Genomic DNA, 27,305 nt, shown 5'->3' with positions numbered 1-27,305 from the left:
CATACCTGTATATATAAATCCTCTTAAATTAGGGTCATCCCCCTTCTTACTCTTACTGAAGGGATTTTTACATACATTTCAAAACCATATTCTTGATGCATATCATGCATGTAGAGGTTTTATTCTGTGCTTTCAATGACTTGCATATGTTTTCTTTTTCAAGAAAAGACTGTATCGAAGTGAAGCTTTTAATTTAGCTTTGCCCCTTTTGAAACTTTAGCTGAGTATTAGTGTTAGAATACGTGGAACACTTGTATTGTTCTCACTGTCTCTGGACGCTGCTGTAAGAGTGGCTTATTTATTTGAAAGCTCTGTTTCCTTTCAGAGAGACTTAATGGCTTTTTCACTGTCTTCCAGGTTCTCATACTAACTAATATCATGCTGGGTATTTATCTCTTTGGATCCTAATTATTTTCTGTTATCCTCAACATGGAATGGAATTCAATTAAATGATCATTTTGGAACGCAGAAAGACAATTACATTTGAAGTAATTATTTTGGATCATGTTGGAGACACCAGCCATCCTTAAAACAAACAAAAAAAAAAAGAACACTGTTGGAGGAAGTCTTTGACATATATGAAACTATGCTCTTCATTCAATATATTGCCCCATTTCCGTAAGTTATAAAGTTGTACATGTTGTAGTATATGTGACACAAATTGGTCGCAGATTTTTACCAGTCCCAGCGTTCTTGTTCCCAGAACATGCTCTGTTGAGAGCAGATTAGTTAAGAATGTTCCATTTCCATCCTCTTCCCTTCCCGAAAAGCCAGTCTAATCTTCCTTGGAGAAGTAAAGCGTACAAAATAGATGTTTTACTTATTTTTGTGGATTTGTGTAGTTTTAATAAAATACATGTTTTTCTTTAATATATATATTTTAATGAAGACTAACGTCACTGGTGCTGGGTAAGTGCACAAGTCAGGACTAGATTAGTCCTTGCTTGGTAAAATGAATCTAAATAGTGTTATGTTAGTGCTGGTGCACTGTGCAGTCATTTTTTGAATGCTCCCACTTTTTTAGTGGTTGAAATTATTTACCTGTTTTCATTATTTCTCAGCTCTTCAGGTGTGGTTGTAATACGGCACTTCATCTTACATTTGGATATGCTTGGTTTTGCATGAAGCTATGCATAATAAAGTTTTCATTGCTTTAGAATAATTTTATACAAGTTCTGCATCTTTATTTTTGTTTCAGTAGAACTGCAAGATGCGATTACAGTCTGAAATGCACAATTCTGTGTTCTGTGGCATTTCGTACATTCATGGAGCATGCTGCTCCTTGGACCATCCTGAGTTTTGTTCCTCTGTCATTTTTGCTGAACTTCTGCTGTCTTTCTGGAGTTAACTTTTCTTGCTTCCATTAATTTGATATGGGCAACAAGATTTTAATTTGCTTGATGTAGGTAGGCAGTGAAAGTTTTTTAAGAACAAACTGCTGCTGTTGAGAAAAGGTTGAAACTTTCACTGATAAGCACAATTTTCAGGGCAGTGAGAAATGTGTGAAAAAGTATCAAGCTGATCCATCTTTGGCTTACTTTTTATTTTCTTCCTAGTTTACAGGGTTTTTTGTTAGCATTTCTTTATTTTTAAAACATTTGTGTGTTACATGCCATGATTGACATGATAGTAAAAACTTTCTATGTAAATTGAGGTCTAGAGTTGAAGATTGGAAATGGCAGTAATTCTGCATTTAAGATCGATAGCAGACTTCGCTGTTTGTGAATTCCTTTTTATTTTTAATGAAAAGAGTTGGGTTCTGCCTCTGAGAGTGGACTGGTTTTTTGAAGATTAAGAACAGAAGGGAAAATAAAAAGACATCATCCACTAATAAAAAGTTTTAGTTTGATGTTTGGGATTTTGGGGGGGTGGGGGGTATTCTCAGTCAAGGGTATTGGTGAGGGTGTATGTGTAACAAGTTTAGCATCTGATCTAACCAAGTTTCTCTCCACGACTCTAGAGCTAAAATCTCATTTGATCTAACAAAACCATGAGCTTTTAGAAAATGTAAATAGCTCATACAGGTTTTTTGCAAGCTTACCCAGGCTACTAATCTGCCAAAGCCAGATGAGTTACTTCCGCCATAGATTTTCTTTATTTGACCTTCTTAGCAATGTCTTTTGAGCCACTAAAATGCAAATTCCTTAAAGCAAATGGGGATCTTCTTTAATCTCACTTGTTGTTGTAACTACAGGAGATTGGTGTTTCTTGATTCATGAGAGAAAGAGTTTTGCAATGATCTAATAAAACAAATTCCCAGTTATAACATATAAATGCAGTGTAACTGGGCTTTTTTTGCACATCAGTGATACCATAAAAGCACTTACATTTTATTGCCTGGATTTTTCTGTCAAGTTACAAAGTCACTTGGGAACTGCTGCATCTTTGACTAGATATGAGTGTGTTTTGTTTACAATAAGCATTGAGGCCTTCCTTTCTTAAAATAATGCCTATTCCTTATAACTTCTGTAAAGTAGACTGTATAAACTGACTCTTACGGACTGCATAAGCTCATGTCATTCAGGGCTTGATATTCAGGAAAATTACTCCTCCCGGTAGCCCACATGTTCTTTGTTTTTCATACTTTGACAAGCAAGAGAGAAGTGTATTTGAGAAGCTCGACATTCTTTTGCACTTTAATATTCCTTGTTTGTCAGAAAAAGGTTGGGGTTTTTTTTTTCCACTGTTAGTGACCGTTCTACAGATTGAAAAAACTTTGCTTAGTGTATTAAATGAGTCATTAAACTCACAATGTAGGTTATGTTTAAGCTAGTATAAGGCTGGACTACCACTGCAGAGAGCTGCCTCCATTGCTATAGTTGCATGTTCCTGTTGCTTCCCTTGTTTCTCAGTGTCAGCAATGAGGCAATCACATGGTTGCTTTGCCCAGTGCATGACTGAAAACCAGTTCATTGCTGTCACCACATGTTTTTTGGTACTGATATGGTGACGGTGAGAAGAAACCACTGGAAGGGACTGAGAGCGCCAAAATGTCTGTTTCAGTGGCAGCACAATCATAAATTGATAAAGCAATCAAAATGTGAATCTACTCCCTAATTTTTTTTGTCCTGGGTTTACATATACATACAGAGCCAGTGCACTTAGAGATACATAGCCAAGTTGTATTTGGCATACATATTGTTAAACATTTTATACGTACTCTTACAAGAATAAATGGATACATCCTTCCACTTTCTCAGTCCTCTGGGAACCCAAACTGTGCTCTGGTTCTGGCAGCAATATTTATTCAATCCGTCTTTAAATTAAAAATTCAATCTGTGATCTAACTTGTTTCTGCTGGTAGCTGATTCACATTAGAAGCCTGAATGATAACTCGAGTAATGTGTCTCTGGCTTGTGGCAGGATGAAAACAAAGCAGTTTCTACACCTCACTTGAGAAATAGGTCTGACAGGATACCTAAGAATAAAAAATGGTTATTTGCAGAGACCTAAGAGATCTCCTTTTTATCTTTGCAGAATGTTTTCTCAGCTTTTCATTTCGGATGCTATGTGAAGTGTGCTGTGGCAGTTTATAAGGGAATTTAAGCTTTCTCATAAAGCATATTCTGTTTTGACAGGTCTTTCAGCATAGTCTGGGACTGAACTACTTAATCTCCAGCTATTTGTACTGACTTGCTGAGAATAAGAACAAGATTAATCAATATCATGTAATTTGGTGCTTGAACGCTCAAGGCAATGCTACCTTTATCATTTTCTTTTCTTGTATAGGAAATCAAAGGCAAATACAGGAGTTACAAAACAGACACTCTTAAATAAATGTTCTACAATGACAACGTTCAACTAAACAACAGTGAAAGAGAATGTTTATCTGTAAATCTTTCAGACCATTGAATAAATTCTCCCTTTTTTCTTAAAAATCTAAAATTGTGTTGATAATCCAAATGGAAGGTCTCCTGGGGGTGGAGGGGGAAATCCCTTAAATCACTGTATGGAAATGCTTTGAAAACACAACTGGATCATACAAAGTAACTTGCTAAGCTCAAGTTCCTTAGTTGTCGGCCTTCTTTGTAGAGGTCTTTGTAGCAAACAGACTGGAAGAATTAGAGCTTAATAAAGGGCATTCTGCCATAATTGTCTTACAGTATAATGCTCTATGGAGAGGCACGTGAAGTTGTGTAAACTTATTTAACTATGTCCAAATGAACAGAGATCTTAATGACCTTTAAGACTCAGATAATAGGATGGCTGGGATGGGTAGCTCTTTCTTGCATTATGAGAAGTTTGCTGGTCATATGCCTTAAGTAAAAGCTTTAATTTACTATAAGGAAATAAGTGTGCTCAGAATTGAATTTGTGTTAAAATTTTGTTCTCTTTGCAGTCTACAGCTTGCAGTAGGTGATTGCAGGCTAGTATCTTTGTCCTCAGCCAGTTCATTTCTGTTAATAGTCTGGAATCTGTGCTGGATTCTTTCTTTTTTAGTCCTAGTTTCCTCCCCTGCCCCACTGTGGTAAAGTCTTCAGAATGCTATCTTAAACATCTTCATTTGTCTAATCAAATATGGAAATGTCTTAATAAGGACTATACTGTTTGTGAATTAGCAAACCCAAAGCAGGATTAGTGGCGGCCCATCAAATCAGAAACTTGTAATATAAAAGCCTTCTGTTCTGTTTTCAAAACAATTATGAAATCAAAATATAATATCCTTGGATGTATATAAACGTAGGCTAGGGGAAGGATAGTAAAAAATAGTAAAGTGCATATTATTGATTGTTGATCTCACAAAACAGACATGATGGTGTCAATCTGAATTTACTAAAATGGAAAGACTTTCAGGAAGAACTAGATAGCATCAGGAGGGAACCCCTACCACTCCTTGCTTGCAGTGTTTGAAAAGGACTTTCAGTATTTCTTGACTTATGGTTGTAGCATTATATTCAAATGAGTTTTGTGCTGACTTGGTAAATCTGCCTGGTTTGTAACATGGGGGTCTTCTTTTGTTTGTTTGTTTGTTTGTTTGTTTGTTTTTTCTACTCAGCTTCTGCAGCCTGACTGTCTTAATAGCTGGAAACATTACGTACAGAGACTGATTTGATATTCCATTTGGCATTTCACATATTATAATCTTCACCTTTTTTCATGTTACCTAAATTTCCATCCTGTCCTTAAAATCTGGACTACAGGAACCTCTTATTTTATAATACTGTGTTTTGAAATGAATTGTTTTGTTAATGTTCACGTTCTTTCTTTTCCATTGCATCAAAATACTTGAATTACAGAACAATAATGGTACAATGTGTGAATATAAAAAGTTGTTAATGGAAATGGTGTTGTTTCCAGTTTGATGCAGTTTATTTCTGTGTTATGCTGTAGGTCTGTCAAATGGTTTTGGAGATGGAAGTAAAGAGAGAGCATTAGATGATACGACAGGAAGAAAAGTTGAACCTCGTCGCCGCTGTGCATCAGAATCTAGTATATCGTCTAGTAACAGCCTTTTGTGTAACTCAAGGTAAAACTGTAAATCTGAAATACAAATTTGAGATTGAATATATCGGTTTTCTGTATCGTTTGTGACCCACGTCAGAGGATTGCATAATCTTCAGAAAAAACTGTAAATTTCCGTTTTCCCAGTTGTGTGTCAAATCTGAGACACCTTTCAGGACTGCTAGTGTTCTTTTGTTGAGTTCAGGTTACTGCAGATCTGGGCAGTTACACTTTATACTAGACTATGCTTCTCTTGCTCTGTATAGATACATATACATGTTTGTGTGTAGAGTACCTTGTTTTAATTACCTTCCTAATCCTGAACACTGAAAATGGCTGTGCTTATTTTGGTGAGGGGAGAAGCCATTTCCAAAGCAGAGTCTTGTATGCAGAGAAGGTAAATTCAGTAGCTGTGGAACTGTAGATAATCAATCTATGATTTGGATTACTGGCTAGTTGCTGCAGTGATGATAGTACCCACATACCAGCTATTGATCTTCTCTTTGTGAAGTCTGTTGTTAAAGATAGGACTGTCAGAATGGTCACCTGGCACAGTTGATAAATATTTCTCCATCACCCATGGTGCAAATCTTCCAAAAGCGCACTAATTCCTGGGGTAGAAGGTAGCTATCTCCAGTCCTGGGCTATGAGGATGTGGCATACAGGAGTATAGGGTAAATCTATCTCTACATATAAAAAAAAAAAAAGGCGGTGGCAGCAGCTTTATTCATGTGTTTAAGATTCGTATCAAACTGTTAAAGGGAGTGGTGTTTATGCACACGTCATGCGGGCTTTCAGAAACAGATTTTAATATTGCATCTCTTCTAAATGTGATATATCGAGGATTTGATTAGAATAATTGCTGTTCAGATTCTTTGATCTCTTAAAGAAAGCTCACATGTGCAGAGAACGAATTTCCCATTTTGTGTATAGACATTCCACAGTTAAAAGGCTTGAATTTGTAGTGAAAAATGAAAGAGAAAATAATTGTTTCCTATGTAGTGGAACTGTTGCAGCAGATGAAATGTGTTTCCATTTGGCCAGTATCCACTATAACACCGGAGACAAAGCAACTTCTCTCATTTGTGATGTATAACCTGTACAGCAGTTCAGGTGCAGTTGCATACTGTTTGTCTTTTGCTGATAACCAGGCAATTCTGTGCGTGAAAATAACCTGGGATTTTAGCTTTTATGTTGTTGTTTTGTGTTTGTTACATAAAATTTGTTAGAGCTTGCAATTCTGATTTTGCTGTGTACTGATGAATTCTAAATTCTTTTTAAAAGTCTTGATAATGTTAATTATCAAGTAACGGTTTTAATATTAATACTTTCATAGTTTCAGCCTACCGAAGTGTGGTAAAGGTAAACCAGCACTTATACGAAGACACACACTGGAAGACCGTAGTGAATTGATATCATGCATTGAAAATGGAAACTATGCCAAAGCAGCAAGAATTGCAGCTGGTAATGATAAATAATTCTATTCTTAATAATATTATATAACTATAATTTTGTCCATTTATTTGACAGTTTCTGACATTCTTATTTTCACTGCTGTCATACATCTAAGCGTTCTAAAAATGGCATTGCAGAAACTACTGGTTTCTGCTTTTGACTCTTTAAAGACTTTGAAGAGAAAAAGAACAGTACAGAATTTGGGTTTTTTTGTTTCAGAAGTGGTATTTAAAGTGATCAAGCTACTCTGGTAATACAAGCAAAACTGAGCCTGAAGTACTGTTTGTGGTTCTGTCAATATTTTTCTTTGTGGGCTTTTTGGTTTAGGATTTACTCCTTATATACTGTTCTACATAAACATGTTGACAGACAGGTAAGACATGGTCTGCTTTGATTCAGGAAAAAATTGAAACTGGAAAGAAGTGGAAATTTCTAGGAATGTAGAGGATAATAAGTTACTAAATTTTAGGGAAATAACTATGTTCTGGTGATATGTTTTCTACCTGCTTCAGAATTTTAATTGGATTATGAGATTTAAGTAGGTCATCTCTTCCATAAGTACCGCTGTGTTTGTGTAATACAGTGCTCCCCCGCTGAAGATAAGCATTGGCCTTACAGTCTCTAGCAGGCTTGTCTTTAGTTTCTGACCTTAAGAACTGTTCTCCCCCTCGTCCTGGGTGTTCCTTGTCCAGGACTCTTTCATGTCTTTGTAGTGCTTTTATCTGACTCTTTGTTTGGCTTAGTCTCTTCTTTCCTCCCTATATGATGACTTTTGTTTTTCTTTCTTGCAGCTAATCTGTTTTCAGCTGCTGCTTCATTGCTCTCTGGTTTAGTATCTTTATTATCTGTATGGTAACCTCTTATACAGGACTTAACCTTTTCCATTTGCTTTTCGTACTCTGTCCTGGGTAGTCTTATATTTAACACTTTCCACTTTCCTATACTTTCCTGTACCTTCCCCCCCAACCCCCCCAACCTCTCCTTGATTTCTCTTAATTGTGTCTCTGTTCTCAGATACATTCCACATCTGCCTAAAAGTAGGAGCAAATGACATTTAACACCAATATTTTATATATTACTATATATTCTGTCCAACTGGAGCTCTTTTGGCTGCCTTCTGCACCCTGTTACCTCATCAAGTCAAAAAAAGGAAATACGTAGGAGTGAAGAGAAAGCCCCTGCTTACATTCTGTGCATAACTGGAACTTTACCATGATTTACTTTTATTAGTAAAATTCCAGATTCTACAAAGAACCTAAAATAAAGGGTTGTTAATTCTTGTCAAAATGTCTCAAACAGTAGAGTATATATGCTTTAGAAACACACACAGTTCTTACAGTTAGGCTGTCTTTAGGTCCAAGGCTTACCTTGTTTCTATTCACAAGATGCTGTCTCAGACCCTATGGTATGGTGTGTTGTAATACTGCAGTTATGGGGTGCAATTTTGCATTGATCGATGGCTATAATCATTGTAATGTGCACACACACTGAAATATGTTAGTTCAAACGCAAGCAACATTACATGAGTACGGGTGAAATCAAAAAGCGAAGGGTGCGAGTGAGTGCGTGCTGTGTTCTGTGATGCTGCTGCCACGTGCAGCATTTTTGACTCGTGAGACTGAGGTATGCTTTAAACCAGGTCTACTCAGTGTACTGGACAAGTTATGACATATGGAAAAATATGTTCTATATTGAAATATGAAGATTATATTGAGATATAAATACAGAGGATTAATTAAAGTTTCAAAAGTGACTCAGAATTCTGCCTAACTTTTGGGGCTTGAACTTGTAGGTTTAATTGGGTTTTTGTTTTCAAATAGAGCTATCTCTATCTGAGAGCACTGGAGGATGAATAGACACATGCTATGAGTGGTTGTCCTTAATAGCTGCTGTATACAGAGATGTGCTGAAGTTTGTAGGTCTTGGATTCCTTTATAGGATCAGGAAGTCGCTGTGCCAAAGTTGGCAACGTGTTTTTCTGCTCATCCCTCCTGAACCTTGCCCAGTCCTTTTGCCTGGCTATTCCTGTTCCCTAGTCCAAGCTTCTTAGCTAGCTCTCCTGTTCCCAGGCTCTGTCATGCTTTTTGTTTTCAATTTTTCGCCACCATCTTTGTCCAGTGAGGGGCTCCACCTTCTTGTCAGTTTTGTGGTTGGTTTTTTTTTTCCCCCTCAGTAAGTCTTACTGCTGGTATTTTTTCCAGCAGTATCAAGATGCTGTCTTTCCCTTCAGTCACATCGGACTGGTGAGCAAGAGTGGGCAGGGGGCAGGCTGTAGGGGAACATTTTGCTGTGTTTCTACTCAAATAGCTTTCCCTTTTGTGTGGTCTTCATTTCAACAGGTAATACTGACCACAGAGAGAATGCTTTGTCTGGCCAAGAGTTACACAGTAAAAGGAAAGTCTTGATTTATCATTTGTGCTAAAAAATCATCCACCTACACTGCTGATACCAGAGCTGTCTCTTGGGCGGCAGTAGTTTTGGAGCTTAAATATGCTTCATGTCAGCAGATTTGTCTGCATACCTAGGTGTTAAAATTTAAGTTTCCTCTATGTAATTTAAAAAAAAAAAAAAAGAAGGAAGAAAACAACACTGTGTACTGTTAATCTGGTCATCTTTCAGGAAAATACTCTGTGGCTGAAGTTCCAGGTTTAAAATAAAATTGGCCTATGAAGAGCTCACATTCCTTGCTGAAAGCTGTGCAGGTACTGGTTTTGAAGTTCTTGGCTCTGTTTTTGAAGACAGAAGTGCCTTAAAGTTTTGAGGATTGTGACACTGGCACCTAATGGGCGTTTTGCTCACCTTTCCACAAGAAATTAAACACATTGACTGTAAAGGGAGGAAAAGTATAACAAGACATTCTTATCTTTACCTTAAACCATGTAAAATCTTAAGTCTGGTTTGTTACTGTTGGTTTTCAGCTAATAAGACTACTGTTATTTAAAATCTTAAGCAGTTTCTTGTCCTAACTGCTAACTTAAATTTATTGTCTCTCATAGCTTGAGGAAATAAAGGGGGTTTTATGTTGTAAAAGAAAACAAGTAACCACATGAGCTAGTGTATTAACCCGCTGTCACCACATGGAATAAATTCTGACTAGGAAAAATTCTGAGACTCTTCCCTGCTGTGTGTACATCCGAGATGTCGCTGGGGAAATCTGGCTGCATGCATCCTGTCAGATTGTGTATGACCTTCTACTCAGCATTAAAATACCATTTGCTTTGTTTCCTATCAACTCTGCAGCTGAGAATAGTGTAGGTTTCTTTTCATTCTCATTAGCTGCCCTGAAGAAGAGGACTTGTACTGTTTTTCTGTACAGATGCAGTTCCGTATATATTTTTCAAAATAGTCTGTGTATGAAGGATTTATAAGAAGTGATGAATGTTTAGATTAATAACTGGTGTGTAAATACTGGTATTAATAGAATGGAGACATAAACCAGCTTCCCAAATTGCTTTTTGTGTTGTGTTAGCAATTGCTCTGATTATTTTGTTTTGAGATACTACCAAAACGGTTTGTCTGGATTCAACATCGCTTTCCACAGTATCCAATATATTATGTATTCAGCTATACTCTTAGAAGTATAAGAATGCCTGTGTGCATTATGTTTGTGTGTATTATAGATTTATAAATCTGAATAATATTATTATGACCTTTAATGAGACAGTGAAGAATGTCCTAAAATGACCTCTCTGAAAATATACAGAAAGGAACAAATAAGTAAACCAGTAAATACATTTAGTAACTGTTTTTCCAAGGTTGTGTAGTTCAGTAAGAAATAGTGTAAATAAGAATTATTTTCATGATTTTGTATAATGGAATCCAATGATTAAAGATCTCCTCTGTAAAGCCTTCTGGGATGGATGGCAAAAATGTTTCCTGTAGAAGACTTGTTCGAGATCTTAAAGACACTGGAAAAATTGTATTTGTTTCTCTTTATCCTGTTACCCACACCTATAATAGAACCTGTAACAACTTAACAGCTTCAAAAACATCTAACATCTTCTTAATGCTGTGATGGCAAGTTATTATGAACTATTGCATTTTAATAACTGATGTTACCTAGTTGTGAATCTCTAAAGTTAAGACTTCACAATGACGTGTTTTCTTGAAATATTGATACCATTATAGATTAAAAATAAATTAAAATTGAATGAATAGCCCACGGCTGAAAATTGACCTAGAATATATTGTGGAGAATGATTGACCTCTTTTTTGTGTGTGTGTCTGTGTGATCACTTTAAACACTTTCCCTTGCTATTTCTACTTTTACAAGGTTTGAAACCACTCTTTTTCCAGTATTTCTTGTGATGTTGAGATGGAATGTATATCTGCACACCACATTTCATTATAAATAAACATTGCCCATTTCAAATGGGAGTAGATTGGAAGAATTGAGGAATAAATTGTATTTTGGCAAGTAGAAAGCTGCTTCTGTCAAGCATTACCTTAGTGCAACTGCAGCCTGTGAACTGTATTTTGGCACCACGTTTCCCCATACAAGTGCTGCCCCATCTTTACAGCTTGTGATCTTTCATTACCTTCTTCCTCCTTTTTCCACCCCCGGTTCCATCTTGGGGGGGGTAACTCACTGCCTTCTGCTCAGTCTCTTGACCGTATCCTTGTGTGTCTACGGGGCCATTTGTGGTTCTGGTTGACTGAAAGGCTTAAACCTGTCTCATGCTTCAATCCAGTGGTGGGCAACAGAACAAAAGGGAGGATTGTGGTAGAAGCACATAATCGTAACATAATCTCAGTTTTCTGTTATGTTGCCTCCTGAGAAGGAGGAAAACGCTATTGCAGCTGCTTCCCTGAATCCTGTTGATCTTTTTGAACTTCGCTGCAAGAAAGGGCTTGGCAGAGAGACCAAGAAAGCTGATTAAAAATAAATAAATAAATAGAAATTAAAATGCAGATTAAAACTTATGTGTAAGAACAGAAAGGTGTACCAGACAAGTGTTGTAAGTTGTCAGGTGCTAATTCTGCTATGTCATATCCAACGCTTTGGAAACATCCATGCAACTTGCATCTTCAATACCATTGGCTCTTTGTTGTCGTAGTTTCAAAAGAAACTGGTTATTTGGAGTACCCTAGTTCTATGTTTTCAAAGGAAAAGGTTTTTTAGAATTTGGCGAACACTTGCTTTCTGAGAATTAAGGTGTTTTAAGATAATGCTGTTTCTAGAAGTGTATAAAAAGTTTGTTCTTTATCTGTTGGCTTGGATTTAAGTACAGTATCATTTAAAGAGCTGTTATGAACATCACCTGCTTTTTATTGCTATATGTGTGGAAGGTGGTATTGGTATTTGGATTCTAATGATTGTGAAGTACTGATGAGGAAACAACTGCAGATTTGTCTGAGGTTTCATTCTTCTAATGTAATAATTTTACATTTAATTATTATTTGTTCTTAGAAGTTGGGCATAGCAGTATGTGGATTTCAACTGATGCTGCAACATCTGTTCTTGAGCCTCTAAAAGTAGTATGGGCCAAATGCAGTGGATATCCCTCTTACCCAGCTCTGGTAAGTACACAACTTCCCATCAGTACACTAGTGATACTGTTTCTGGTCTGAGAATATTGGTGCATGAACTTAAGGTAACGGATAAATTCCCATTCAGGTTGAATAAAGGTGGATTGTTCTGCCCACTTTACCATGCATCCAGTTTGTAAAATTACTGCAGTAACAGATGTTGAGTCAATAATCTCTACTACCCTGCCCATCTTTGAGATGTGCAATACCTGTCTTGGTAGTCTTTGTTTCTGCAATATATAATACTGTTTAAAGGATCAACTGAACAAGCATTGCACAGACATCTTGTTAGTGTTTGAACTAAGTATAAAAATACTCTGACTCTGTGGTTCATTAAAGAAATAAAAAACTTGGTAGGGTCAGAATAAACTGAATAATTGTATCCAGTTGTGAATGATGTACTGGAAACTTAAAGCTGTTGTGCCCATGTTGTTTTAGGAGGAATACATGCAGTTCTACTTCAATCAAAGCTTGCAGAGAAAATGTTGTTGATAAAGTGTTTAGCTTCAAGCATTTGGGGTTATAGAAGAGTTTCATACACTGTGGCTTGATTTGTATTGTAGACTGGGCAATCATGAACGTTTGAATATATGTGTGTTGGGGAGCTCAGGAAATGTAATCATACAGAGTCAAGTGAAAACCTGTGGTGGTGAGATTCAGAGCACTTGAGTTTATGCGCTCTCAGTGGGTGACCCGAACAATCTTGAGTTAGATGCTAAAAATTTCATTATTTGATTGTCTCTTGAATGGTGTTAGCACTCTAGTGTTAGATTTAAGCTGATCTTGACCAAAGGGCTCCTCTTCTGCCCACTTCTTTATGTCAGCACTGGTGTTTCTCTGAGTGTGTGATGAGTTGATCAAGGAATTAAACCTCAGTCAAGAGAATAAAGTTCTCCTGATTTCCACAAGCTCCCCACAGTGTTATCTTTCTGTTGATTCAGTTCCCATAATCGGTTTACTGTGGATTAAAATTGGTGCCATTGTGGATGCTAGAAAAACAACAGGAGTTTGTAGTGTAGGAGATGAGTGGGACAGGCATGGAGTAACATTACACCTCTTTGGTGGAAGCTGAGCTCTTGATAATGCTGTGATCTGCCTACAAAGAGTTTTTCCATCAGCCTGATTAGTTTAATGTTTGCAGCGTCTTACCCTCTCCCCCAACTTTTCTTTATTCAATTTGTACACAGTGGCTGTTTAGTTTACGATTCTTTTCCTATTAACTTTATTTGTAATGCCTCCTTAAAATAAATGATGTAGTTTTAAAAAACAAGGAACTGTCCTTTCTTCTCTTTTATAGATTATTGACCCTAAGATGCCTCGTGTTGCTGGCCATCACAATGGTGTTACCATACCCGTGCCACCTCTGGATGTACTGAAAATTGGAGAGCAAATGCAGACCAAATCAGACGAGAAACTATTCTTAGTACTATTTTTTGACAATAAAAGAAGTTGGTATGTTATTGAAATGTATTGTTTGATGCAGTAACTTAAAATTTTAAGCAAATTTAGTCGAAAAGAAAATTGTAATGTTATCTTTCCATTGATATCTTTCCCATGGAAGTATCAACAGTAATATTAAAATTTCATATTTGAGTCTATTTTTGAACCAAGGCATATCACCACTGAAAGATATTTATGGTCAATTAGGAAGAAAATAATGTAAGTTGTTAAATAGTCTTTTGGTTTGATTTACAAGCTGGTTTAATTTATTAACCTGATAAAATTGCTTCGTTGGTTAAACAGATCTTTTTAAAGGTAGTAGTCTTTGTAGTCTTTGGTATTTATCTGTATCAGCCTTCATCATTGCTTTCCACACGACAACGCTTTTTTTCCCCCCTCAGTCTGCTCACGTGCATTTCCTTTAAATTTTTAACCTCTCTAGTTAAATGCTTTATTAACGCTCTCATTTGAAGTTCTTGGCCCTTTCTAAATTTTTTTGTGAAACCTTCCCCTTTTCCATTTCTTTCAGTATCAGCAATATACTGCGTGGAGCCTGAAGGGGTAGTTAACACAATTCTCTTCCCCTTCCCCTAGCTCTTTTTGTTTGTTTGTTTGTTAGGGTTTTTTGGTGCATTTTTGTTTGGTTGGGGTTTTTTTGCCAGATAGGGAAGCTTTTCACCTACCTCTCTTTCTTCCTTTTATCAAGCTATATATTTCTTTCCGTGTTCTTCTTAATCCCTCTCCTCTCCAGATTTCTGTACAGGTCAAACTAGTTTTAAATCTTTTTACGTCTCAATTTTGTTCTTAAATTTGTTTACACTTTCAGATACTGTTTTCAGTTGATTAAATGTCTAGAAATGCAGCTGGTACACTATCACCTAAATAACTTCTTGCCTGAAACTTAAAACTGGTGTTTGCTTTTCTGTCCCCGTAGATCCTTTGGCATAATCATGGTTCTTTGGCTTGCTCTCTCCATTCTTTGATTCTTTTCTTATTTATTTCGTTCTTCTTTATGATCTTTGTTCAGTTGTGGGGGATTCCACGAGATCCTGCATTCTTCTGCCTTTGTTCATGGAGAATGCCCAAATTTAAGCGTATTCAGTATTCTGCTTCTCTTTTTTTCTCTCCTTGGTGTCACAAGTGTAATGCACACTCTCTCTAGCCACTTTCTTAATAATTGCTGGGATTGCTTCTTGATCTTGGGAGTGCTCTGCAACTTAAACCTTTCTGATTCACCGTGATGTGCAGGTGGTCCTAAATCTTGCATATATTATGCAAAGCTGTCTGTAATGGATACTCTGCATAGATGGACAGGAAAGGCCAAATATTTTTCCAGTCCCTTTCCCCTCCTTCCCCCCGCCCCCCAACTTTTTTTGTTAATAGTTCTTTTATCCTGATTATTTTGGCCATTTTGGCACTCGTCTCTCCAACTCGCTTTTGACTCTTATACTCCTGAACCCATGTCTGATTTTCATCAACTTACAGGGTGTATGTCGTCTTCAGTCTGTTATTCGGGCTTCTGTCACCTATGGATTACCTTTTCAAATAGTTGTATTTGTTTCTTCTCCTTCACCACTTGCATCTGGAGGACTTGGCAAACTTTCTGTTAAAAATACCTTCTTCCCTCTGATCTGTATTAAAACTGATAATGTTTAGACTGCTCCTTACCATGCTGATCACTGATGTTACTATTCTTTACTATTCTGTCTGTGTCCTTGTACCGATGCCGTACATTTTTTTGGTACAGTGTGTGTGCTCAGTAAAATGGGGTTGTAGTTGTAGAGTACTTTAATAAAAAAATTACGTTTCAAGAGATGGTTTTATTCAGTTAAAAAAAAATGTTTTATGTCAGACTTCACTGTCTGATTCGCAGTTGATTCGACTCCAAATGGACTCCCAAACTGAAGTTTTTAAACAGATGTGTGACTTCTCCCATTTGCAGAGTTGGAGTTTCAGGCAACAGTAACATACTTAAATGATATTCATTAGTTTACCTAATTTTTGTTTTCCTTAATAGCTGTAACTTAAGAAAACAGGATTAAGATAAACATTTATGGAAGTGAAGTAAATGTACTTAATACTTTTTGAATTAAATGCTTAGAATGCTTTTCCTTTAACTAGAAAAATGGGATGTAGAGCTTTTTTCATTGTCACTTCTCTATGCCCAGCCAATTAATGATATTCATGCAGCTTAAAATGGAAAAGTACTCTGAATACAGATTTAGTGGGATTTCATACAGGGTAAAAGCATACTCAGCAGAACTTCCTTGACAGTTTATCTTTCCCCATAAAGACCAAATCGAGATGTCTTAAATGTAAGGCAAAAATTGATCATCTGCAAATTCTTTGTAATAATAGAAATGAAAGAATGAAGAGAAACAATACTGTCCCATGAATCGAGTCACGTTCATTGTTAGTTCGTATCAATCATCAAATAAGTATCATTGAATTGCAATGTATTCTTTGTTTCGTGGAAGAGGCTTTATTAATATTTCATGTTTTTAAACCATTTAAGGCAAGTAAGTACTATCTTAAAAGGAATTTTATCGCATTATTTAAGATGGTAAATCTGATATATGAGAAACACAGTGTATCAACCCTGACATTTCTGGACAAATTTCTTGATTTTATTCGGTATTTAACATACCTCTTTCACCCTTTCTTACAGGCAGTGGCTTCCCAAATCCAAAATGGTTCCCCTTGGGATAGATGAGACCATAGACAAGTTAAAAATGATGGAAGGCCGTAACTCAAGCATACGAAAAGCAGTAAGAATTGCTTTTGATCGTGCTATGAATCACCTGAGTAGAGTCCATGGAGAACCAGTCAGTGACTTCAGTGATATTGACTAACCAGAGATTCTACCAAGGCATGAAAAATACCACATGGACTTGAACTCTACTAATGAACCTCTTTGTCTAAAAGAATGTATTGAAGATACAACCCCTTAATTGTTGATTCAGTGGCTGAGTTCTGCAAACTTGAAATAGTTGAGCAATTCTTCTAAATCACCATTGCCATATTGATTAATGATTTTATCGTGTTGTAGTTTGGAGGATTTTCCACTAAACCTGTTAAAATGTCTTGTTCATAGTGTTCATAATTGTACATAAATGTATATTCAACACTTAACTTATTCTGATTTTAGAAGTAGCTCTTTAATTCCTTTTATAATTTTGCTGGGGAGGGAGTTGGTTTTTGTTTCCATGCTTTTTACTTTTTTTCTCTCTCTTTCTTTCTGAGGTTAAGTTACCTAAGCACCATCTTCCAGCTTAAGGTGTTTAGTGGATCTTAAAGCCTAATATCAAACTGGCATCAAATACATGTTTGCCTAAATCATATACAGTATGGTGCTGCTTGTATCATTTCTTCCTTGGTCTGTAGCTTCTGAAAAAGACTTCTGAATGTTTGTGTAAATCGTTGCTCTTTGCACAAAGTACCACATATTTAAGATTGATGTAAATTTAGAATTACAAATATGTATTTTAAGAAAGGAAGTTGCATTATTTTGGAGGGTACTTTGTGAGAAAGACACCAAGAAAAAATTATACTATGTACATCACTTGCAAATCACCAAAAACACTCCATTGTTGCCCAAAATAACTTAAGATTGCTTTTGTTTTAAACAAACCTGGCTTAAAGCCTGCAAGCACATTATTTCTTTCAAAACCATATCCCATTTATCTCCCATTGATTTTAATCTTGTTGATATGTGTGCCTCCCTGTGTTTTATTTATTGTAGAAAATGTATTAATTTGCTTTATAATGAAAAAGAAAATTGACAAATATATTGATATGCATTTTTATACAGGCACATGAGAAGACAACTTGCTTTGGGAGAAAAATGTATTGGAAATTGTATAAAATAACTTGATGGTTTGTGTGTAATTTGATTTTTTTGTAACTTGTAATCTTTTGTTTCCAATGAGGGGATTTATGTAACTTTTAATTTAGAACACTTTGGTAGCAATAGAAACTTTGGATACATTTTTGTATGGTACATGTGATGTATATAGAATTAGTACTTTATTTTTATTTTTAAGAAGTAAAGCATTATGTTTGGGCAGGGGGAAGAAGGAGGGTGGGTTTCCAGAACTGCATTTTTATATTAAAAAGAAAAAAAATAAAGTCAAGATATTGATTGTTGTAGCTACTTTATTCCTACCTTCACTGAAATACCGAATTTGTAACAATGAAAATGGCAAGGTATGTTTGCAATGTGATTTATAATGACTCCATTATTTATAAATGCACTGTGTTTGAACTCTTTTGCAGTGATATCTTAAATACTGTACCAAGTTATATAATATGAAACACCAAATAATGCATATGAATGCACGAAGTATTTATGCCCAGCTTTTTTATAAAGGATTAGCAAATACAGCAAAACCAATACTTTTTAAATCTTTTTTTAAAACTTCATTGAATAGCATACTTCATTGTTAAACCTGCTTGAATCTTTATTTTAAAGGGACAATTACTTTTTAAATAGTTTTTAATGTTTTTATTCTCTATTGTTTGTAATACCCCCTTAGAAGCTTGAAATAAAATTTCTTTCTCAACTGTTAATTTTGTCCTGAATTTGGCCCCTGAGATTTTGCTGTAGTGCCCATTTTCTGACTCCGTGACTGAGCTGTTACAGAGGCGCTAGTTCAAGAACCTGAGGGTTTTCTTGCTGTGGCATGCAGTGTCGTCCTTACTGAGTCCTCTGCATGGTGGGTATTCTATTTACGCTACGCTAGCTGAGACCAGTTTCCTATAATGGACTCTTAATTACAAAGATGAGTTGGATAAATTTCACAAATGATCAAGCAAATGGTTTTCTCTGTCCTGGCAGTAAACGCAGCTTTAGGCAGCGTAGTGGTGGCAGGTATCCTGTATGGACCATCTCTGAGGTGCATTGCTGTGATAGAAAAAACAGCCACATCAGGTAGAAAAATAACACAAAATTTTAGTTGTTTGCCTTAAATAGAACTTAATGACTTAAAGGAGTTGCAGTATAACCATGCTCATCTTTGAAGGGAGTGGAGTTTAATTTGTGCAATATTGTGCAATACTGGGACGCTCTAGAACCACTTGTGATCTGTTAGGACTGCCTATTAAGAGTCTTCCAAAAAATAGCCTGCATCAGATTGTATTTCAGACTTGTTCCACCAAATAGACAAATTTGGTGTGTGTCAAACTGGAGAATGATTCCCAGCCTCATTCTGGCAAGCAGAGAAAATGGGGCTTTTTTGGATCTGTCAGACCTTGGAAAGTGGAAATTGCAGATACAATCGGAGGAGGAAGATGGTACTTGTGTGGTAAGGTTGTGGAGTCTCTTTCTCTGAAGATACTCAAACCCACTTGGACGCAATCCTGCACGATCTGCTTTAGCAGCAGGGTTGGACTAGATGATCTCCAGAGGTCCCTTCCAACCCCTGCCATTCTGTGAATCTGTAATAAGAATTTTGATATCTGTCAAGTATGAAGTCCCAGTAAAAAAAAAAAAAAAGGTATACATGCAGTTGCAAAATGATTCATGAGAAGGCTTCCCAAGTTCTCAGCTGCTTCTGGTGGTAGCAACATAGGAGGAGGGAAAAAAGAGCTCCTCTTTTGAAAACAAAAGCAGAGCATTAATTTCATTATTCTGTAACAAATTGTTTAATTATGTCTTCAGTGAAAGCTTTTGTTTGAATTTTGTTCAGACTTCCAAGTTTCATTTTCTGGCTTTTGTCTTCGGAGACAGCTCCATCAGTTCTCAGAGAAGATAAATTTGCTGCCTTGATGGTGTCTGTATGCACTTCGGAGAATTCTGAGCTAGAAAACTTTACTGATTAAAAGAGGCCTGTTAAGCATCCTGACGAACCACACTGCGTATTCTTGTGATGAAACTAGCGTGAAAGGCTACATTGTTTTTGTGTATGTGTCTGGTGGAAGCTGTCCCAGGAATTCCTCCCAGAAGCTCTCTGAGAGGAGGTGACAGCAGTGGCTGCGCTTGTTACCATACTCGCTTGTGCCAAAGTCGGGTGTCACCCAGTGGCTTTTCACATTGGGTTAAAGTCTAAAATAATTTCTCAGACTTGTCAGCTTTCAGTGGGACGTGTTTTTAAGGGATTTCATACCTATTTAGTTAAGGAAGTCCGAGCTCCAAACTACTTTATGTCCAAGCTCTAGGGCCTGTCAGAATGTGCTTCATTTTAGACCAAGTTCTTCTATGGCACCATTAATAACTGTAACATAATCATAGAGTAGAAATTAGTATTCTAGTGGAGGGGAAAAGACAGGGAACATCACATTGTGTCTTACCGATTTCTTTGGGACTGTTACAGGAGATTTGCATATTCACTACTCCATTCAAATGCAATCATTTTCTGCTAATAAAGTGTATGTGTCCCAGATCAGAAGCTGAAACTAAGTTAAAATTTGTCTTCTCTTGTTTTCAAATGTGGGAAATCATGTTACAAAAAACAAGCATGGATAGAGAATTACTTTTAAAAAACAAAACAAAACAAACACCTGTATTTGTTATCAAACTCAGGGATTTTCTTTGAATGTTTGTTGATTGTGATTTTGTGATTTTTACACTAGAGGGAGCAGTACACACAGACCATCAACATTCACAAAATAAATATTTAATAATTTATTTTCAAAGCGCTGCTATTAAAACTTTTTGCTGGTAAACAGCTTTTTCTGCTTCTAGTATTTGTAGTCCACCAGGAGCCACTTTCTGTGATGTTCTTGCTGCAAGTGGGCTGTTTTGAGAATGCTGCTTTTTAACTGCAGAGCTTGTACATAGAACAACAACTCTGAATTTTCTGGCTCTCTTACTTTGTGTCTAATTGCTGGTGACAGGCGAGTTACTTCTCACGCTGTTTTATTTAGCTGTTGATTTGTTCTTTTCACAGGTGTACTGCGATGAGTGGGTTCTGGAGTGACATAAACAGAAAGTGGCGCAGAGCTGTTTGCTGCTCGTAAGGCGGCGCAAGACAAACCCACAGCAATTGTCAACAAAAATAGTCAAGTTTGGAGGTGAAGGGATGAGACGGGACAAGAGCTGTGTCCTGCGGGCTGGCAAAGGAATGGTAGGAAGGTCGTCTTCAGGGTATTCACAAGGGGATTAGGTAAACTAAGCTCTGCTCTGTGATTGGGTGGGTAAATGTCGTTATCTATGTAAGGAACAGACTTTGTCCTTGAAAGGTTTATCTCCTCTAAAACTAATAAGGTAGAAAAAGAGTAAATTCAAGCTAATGAAAGTTTGAAAGTATTTTGGAATAGCATGAAATTGATAAATTGGCTTTTTTTAAACTTTTTTTTTTTTAAATTAATATTTGATGGGAGGGGGCTGTAATTTTATCTGCCTACTTATTCAGCTTTCTTTTATTGCCTGTGCACAGAAACTGCTATCAAATCTCTGCCAGTCAGGGAGGAAAATGCCAAGATCTCAGCAGCTGCACTTTAAGGTTATTCAAGATCCTTTTCTTTTCGATTGTTTCCATAGCGTTAAAAATCTAACACTGTACTGACTGCAGTCACACTGTTCTCTCTTCTGCTAATAGTACATGGAGAGAAGGGACAGAATAAGGATTTTTTAATTATTATTATTTAAATTTAATTATTCTTAAACATTTTAAAATTATCCCGTGATATCACATATCTTAGAAGGCAATCCTTTGGTCAAATTGCTGCTTTGCTGCCTCTGTTGGTTGCTTTGATGGTTCCTCCAAGCTCAACTCAGTTTTTTGTTAGTCTGTTTTGATGTCTTCACTGCAACAAGTCGGCCCTGCCAGCAAACCAGGGACATCTCAGCTTTCTGGGCTAACATCCGGGTGTACAAAGACATATGGGGTAACGTGAATTGTTTCCACGTCCAGTCTTTGATTGCTCCTCTTTATATGAGCCTAAGTATTGATACTGCTTTTCCCATTTCCCCCATTATTCTGCATTTTAGCACATTTTGGTCTTGCCTAAGCTGTCTGGAGCCACTGTCCACTGTGAAGGGCTTCACTTTGTGCACCCTGGGGAGATCTAACTGTAGTCTCTGTTCAGCTTCCCTGGCAACAGCCCCAAGTAACAAAGATTCATTTTAGCCTAAGACAACGGGTTAGGACAGCTCACACGTCTTCCTCATCTATGCTCAATTATCACATCCTGCAGCCCTCCATGCTTGGCTCTATGAGGATGGGAGTTTTCACATTCTTATAGCATAAAACAAAACAGAAAAAGCTTATCTAATTACATGAAAATACAAAGAGGACAAAGGAAAATCCATGCCTATCATTTTAATGGGAAAGCCAAGTTGCTAACAGATGATGCAAAGATGATGAAGGATTGGAGTTATTTTTATTTACTTCTTGCTTCATTCTTCAGAGAGTTGTTTTGAGATTATGACGGTTCATTTTTTCATACTCCTAGTCCTTGATAAAAATAAGTTGGTAATATCTTCCTTATCTAATTATTCTTCAGGGCTGTAGGAGCTTGATGGTCATGCTCAAGTAGATGGAGGGCTACAGGAAGAACATTAGCGATTTTTGTCAATAAGTCAATGGACAACTATAGGAAAAACAATAGCAATTTTCATCATGAACTCTTGAAGGAATTTGGGGCTTTCTAAAGAACTGGAGAAGAGCTAACATAGTGTCTTCATTTAAAAAAGGGGATTTGGGAAATGTCCACCGGTCTTGTTAAGATGAAGCCACTGCAAGGGCATGGCGAGAGAAGCAATGGTGGTAATAGTGGAGAGATGAGAAGGGGAGAGGGCAACAGTATTTTCCTACTTTCCTACTTAGAAAGATAGAAATTATGTGGATTTACAGGCAGGTAAAGGTTATGGAGAACTTAATTTTTAGTTAATTTCAAAATATTTATTACTTGTGTAGGATAGGATAACAGTCCTAATGGTGGATAAAAGGGGAGGTAACAGCTGGAATTACTTTTGACCTCACCAATGCTTTCGAAGATCTTCCTCATGTTTTCTTAGGCAAGCAAGAAAAATACCCAGAACAAACAGGTTTTTGAAAAACTGCAGCTGTTCATAAAGTAATTGTCAATGGCTTGATGTGAACCGGGGGAACATTTTCAACAATCTGCATTTCAGTCTGGACGTTAGTGAATAGTATTTAATACTTTCGTGCAAAATAGCACTTCAAAACTCTTAAATGCTAGTTTTTTCTGTATATACATCTATGTTTTGAATGAGGTTTTATTTTGCTTTAGTAGTTCTTTGGCTCATACTTTGCTTCCTATTTGGTGTGACTTTTCTATGATATGGACATCCCAGAATTAGTTTTTTTGCAGGCTGACATGTAGGCTTCACTGAACCAGCCATAAAGTGTGGTGCTTGAATATGAGTAGGCTTTTGGATTTTTTTCCCCAGCACAGGGGGAACTTGGAATTAAAAGAGGTGTTATTTGTCCAGACCAGGACAAGATGATGCATTTGGGCAGCAGTTCCTTTAGAAAGTAAAGACCTCTATTAAAAATGTATTTTTTTTCCTCTCAGCAGAAATAGGACTCATTTAAAAAATAATTAAAGATTACAATGATGTTCCTGAAGTGCTGCCTCTTAAGGTTTTCTGCCCATTTGTATGTACCATTTTATAATGAAAATAATTAAGACAGATATCATTTTATGTTGTAAAAAAAGATGACTTTAAAAAAAAAAAGGCCAGCTTTATTTCCCACAAGTTTTTCTTCTACAATAATTCTGATTTTTAATTCTGCCATCAAACTCTATTCTTCCTCAGTTGTTTCTCTTTCACCGAAAATGAATATTTTAACAGCAAATCAGTACATGTTAGGAAGCATGAAAAGAGAGAAAATCACAAGATGTTACACACAGAAGAGCGTAGACATACTGGGGCTTTGTGCAGCCGTGTTTCCCCTCTGGGATTCACGCAGTGTAGTGACACGTGGGCAAAGACAGATGGACAGCTTTCTGCAACAGGTTTGACATGTGGCCATTGAGGGCAGAGGTGACTGGGGATTAAAATTGAACTGGGCAAAGCAACAAAAAAGGTACCTTAATAATTTCATGATGGGAACTATGCAATTCGGTTGTTTGCAATAACAAGCGGTTGGTCTTGATAGCCCAGAAGGTCTCTTCAATGCTGTGCTGCTACTTCCGAACGGCTAAGCTGCCCCATGACAGGTAAATATGACTTGGGTTTGGCTTTTTAGCTAATTTTCATAAGTCTAATTCTACTGCGCATGATTTTCCCCCTCTCCCCCCAATTCATATGTTAAAATAAAGCCAGAATAAGTCATCAGAACTAATGGTCCCCAAGACCAGAAAAGCAATCCTGTTGGGGTTTTTGCTCTCCTTTTTGTTTATGTACTCCCATGTTCTGTTTATTATTTACTTCATAATATTTTGCATTCCTCCAAGGGTGGTTGCAGTGGTGTTTATACAAGGCATATCATTAAGAGGTAAAAAAGCTCTAGTTTATGAAAGATAGTGATATTTTAGGTAAATTAAAATGTAAACCAATGTTGTGTTTTTTTCTGCTTTTTTAGAATATCTTCTGGAATGGAGTGAAAAACACTTCTCATCAAGACAAGCACTAAGAGAGAACTGTCAGCATTACAGATGTTACTAAATTATTTGATTTATCGGAGACTATGCTTGTCAACCAGAAAATACAAAAAACAGGCAAATAAAACTGAATTTGACAAACAACAGTAAGGCAGCAGTTATGTAAAAAGTCCTAATTTCTAGGCAAGGAAAAGGAGGCTGCATAGAAAATGAGGGCAGGGTTCTCAGTTTAGAGTCAGAATAAAAAAAAAAAAAATAAGGTCAAAGTCAATAGCAGCAGTGGATAGTCGCATGACACCTCCTCTGGAGCCCAGTATGCCAGAGACCCTGCTCACACTGCTCTCTTATTACTGCAATTGCTCAAAGTGTCTATCAAATCTCCCATGCTTCATAAAAAGCTACTTGCATAAGAATAAACCATTAGCATTTTAACACCTCAGCATTAAAAAGTTTTGGCTTTGAAAACTCTGGTCTAGTTTCATATTTAACATTCAATATTTTCATTAATCTTAGTTAGTGTGACACTGTCTTCTGTGTCCAAGGTTACGAGCGTTGACAGTGATGTATTCAGTCTGTCCTAGGGTTACGTGTAGTTAATGAACTACACAAGTCTGCTTTATTACCTGTCTTTCTAAAAATTACTTTTGGGGACAGTTTGAAGTTCATATTAGCTTTTGTATTCAACTCTCTCTTTAATGTTAGCCATACGTGCCCAGTTACCAGCTAAAGAACAAACAGCCTTGGAAAGTCAAAAACCAGTTACAGAGCTGAAGATGAGCCCACTTAGCTGCTGTGTTTGCAGCAAGAGAACCTGTGAAATCTTTGCAGTAGATGGTAGTCCACTCGAGCGCACGTAATCAGATTACCACTGTCTTTTCTGATCTTCACGGAGTCTGTTATAAAATGAAGCCAGAGGCTGTACGGCTATGAGTTTGGATGGCCACTTATTGATTAATTTGCATGCAAACAGGAGGGAAACCATTTCTAGAGCAAGACAAAAGCAACGCGTGGCTTAGTAGTGCTGCTGCTGCTGGCATTAAGTTACTTTGGTAAAAATAAAAACCTCCTGTTGCTGGAAAACTATTTAGTTTAAAGGATTGAGGGGAACTTGGCACCTCAAAGGATTGTAAGAAAAAAAACTTAGGAAAAAAGTCTCCTAATTGGGATCACATGGCCGCATGTTGGCCACATATAGAACTGTGCAACAACCTATGAACACTGCCCATAGCTGACAGCAAAGGTGAAATCCTCTTTAGATCATATGTGTAAGTCTGCAACAAAAAACATTAGCTGGGATGGACCCATACTCGAGTCAGGTATGCAGAACTAATTAATAGATTATCATCTACTTCATGTGTGCATAGACAGATATGTGCATATGTGGTATTATGAAGACACTTACGAAGGTATACATGATGGTATTTTTTAATGATCGTTAAGGGGAAATGCACTTCCACGACTTGTGTTCAGTTTTATATGGTATTTCTTACCCTGCTGCTCGGGTTTTCATCTCTTGCTTGCGTTTGGTCTGGCATTGTACCATGTCCATTGCCCTTCTAGGGGCTTGGCTGCAGTTTAGATGCGACAAAAGAACATAATAGGAAGTGTTGTTATCTCTGGCCAACAGAGAAGGGAGTGAAGCAGAAATTCAGGGAGTTGTCCAAGGACAGCAGAGATTCGGTGTCTTGTCCAAGGCCAAAGAGAAAGCCTGGGACAAAGCTAGGCATTGAACTGAATGCACTTCTCCCTCACTTGCCAAATTATGGCTTCTTTTTTAATCAGCTGATAAATTTGGAACTTAATCGCTAACTCAGAGGCTCAGCAAATTTTGTTAGAAAAAGAAGCGTGGTGGGCTGACCCCGGCCAGCGGCGAAGCACCCGCACAGCCGCTGGGGCACTTCCCGCTTCCAGCGGGGTGAGGGAGGACACAGGAAGAGGAAAAGTGAGAAAACTTGTGTGTCAAGATAAAGACAGTTTGATAAGTGAATATGGAATATGCCTTTGGCCAGTTCAGGTCAGCAGCCTTGGCTGTGTCCCCTCTCAGCCCAGTCCCGGCCTACTCGCTTGAAGGGGCAGAGTCGGCCTTGGTGCTGTGCGAGCACTGCTCAGAGAGAGCCGAAACACTGGTGCGTTGTCAACGCTGTTTTAGTCGCAAATCCAAAACACAGCATGATTTGGGCTGCTGTGAAGAAAGTTAACTCCATTCCAGCCAAACTCAGTACAGAAAGTTTCAGGTTTTTCAATTTGGTTTCATTTTGCATCAGCATCAAAGGTCTTGTTATGATAAATTTTTAAAGTTTTTTTTAAGGCAGAAGTCGTCTAACTTGTTGTCAGAATAGTCAATAGTGCTGTAGTCAGAGCAATCCCATGGGATCTGGCAGACTCAGATTTAAGGCCCCACTTTGAACTTGGCACAGGTATTTACCTGTGAGTCCTCTGTGTCCCCTTTGCATCCTGTGGACACTGAACTTGGGATCCTGTTACCCCAACCATCCATCCTGTAAACGGGAAGCCTTCTAAAAAAGCCTTGTTGAAATTAATATGCTTCAATGAAAAATAAAAATTGTTACCAAAACCAGCTTAATAATTTTATTGAAATTATTTATCTTGGCCTCTTATCTACCCGTAAACCTTGACTCTACCTAATCTCCTGTGCTTCAGATGTGAGGCACAATATAAAGCATTTTTTATAAAACAGATACTAATTGATCCTAATCTGTTTACTGCTATATTGACAGCTGCTCCCAGTATACAATCTATACAGGTATGCCATAACAAGGCTGAAATAGATAGAAGTTCTGCTGTGCTTCCTGGGCGTGCGTTTGGGGACTACCAAACCAAATAATTAGTGCATATAGTTAAAGAGTTTAAATGCATCTGTACTGGGTTTAAAGCTATGGGATTTTTTCATTCTCTGCTTCTCCATT

The 27,305-nt window shown here is 37.2% G+C and overlaps 1 protein-coding gene across 2 annotated transcripts in view; it reads left to right on the top strand.

The window, feature by feature from the left end:
- BRD1 (bromodomain containing 1) overlaps nt 1-18,433 on the top strand; it is a 61,962-nt gene extending 43,529 nt beyond the window's left edge. For both annotated transcript variants that reach the window (XM_009883644.1, XM_009883643.1), the window contains exons 8-12: nt 5,332-5,467; nt 6,779-6,906; nt 12,308-12,417; nt 13,724-13,878; nt 16,535-18,433. In XM_009883644.1, the coding sequence (XP_009881946.1) occupies nt 5,332-5,467; nt 6,779-6,906; nt 12,308-12,417; nt 13,724-13,878; nt 16,535-16,718 (713 nt within the window). In that variant the 3' untranslated portion in view covers nt 16,719-18,433. The remainder of the gene's footprint in view (nt 1-5,331; nt 5,468-6,778; nt 6,907-12,307; nt 12,418-13,723; nt 13,879-16,534) is intronic.
- The last annotated feature ends 8,872 nt before the right edge of the window (nt 18,434-27,305 follow it).

The sequence above is a fragment of the Charadrius vociferus genome, unplaced genomic scaffold (genome assembly GCF_000708025.1).
Source record: "Charadrius vociferus isolate BGI_N301 unplaced genomic scaffold, ASM70802v2 scaffold43, whole genome shotgun sequence".
Lineage (NCBI taxonomy): Eukaryota > Metazoa > Chordata > Aves > Charadriiformes > Charadriidae > Charadrius > Charadrius vociferus.
Note: the sequence above shows the minus strand (reverse complement) of the source record. Positions and strands in the feature narration are given on the sequence as shown.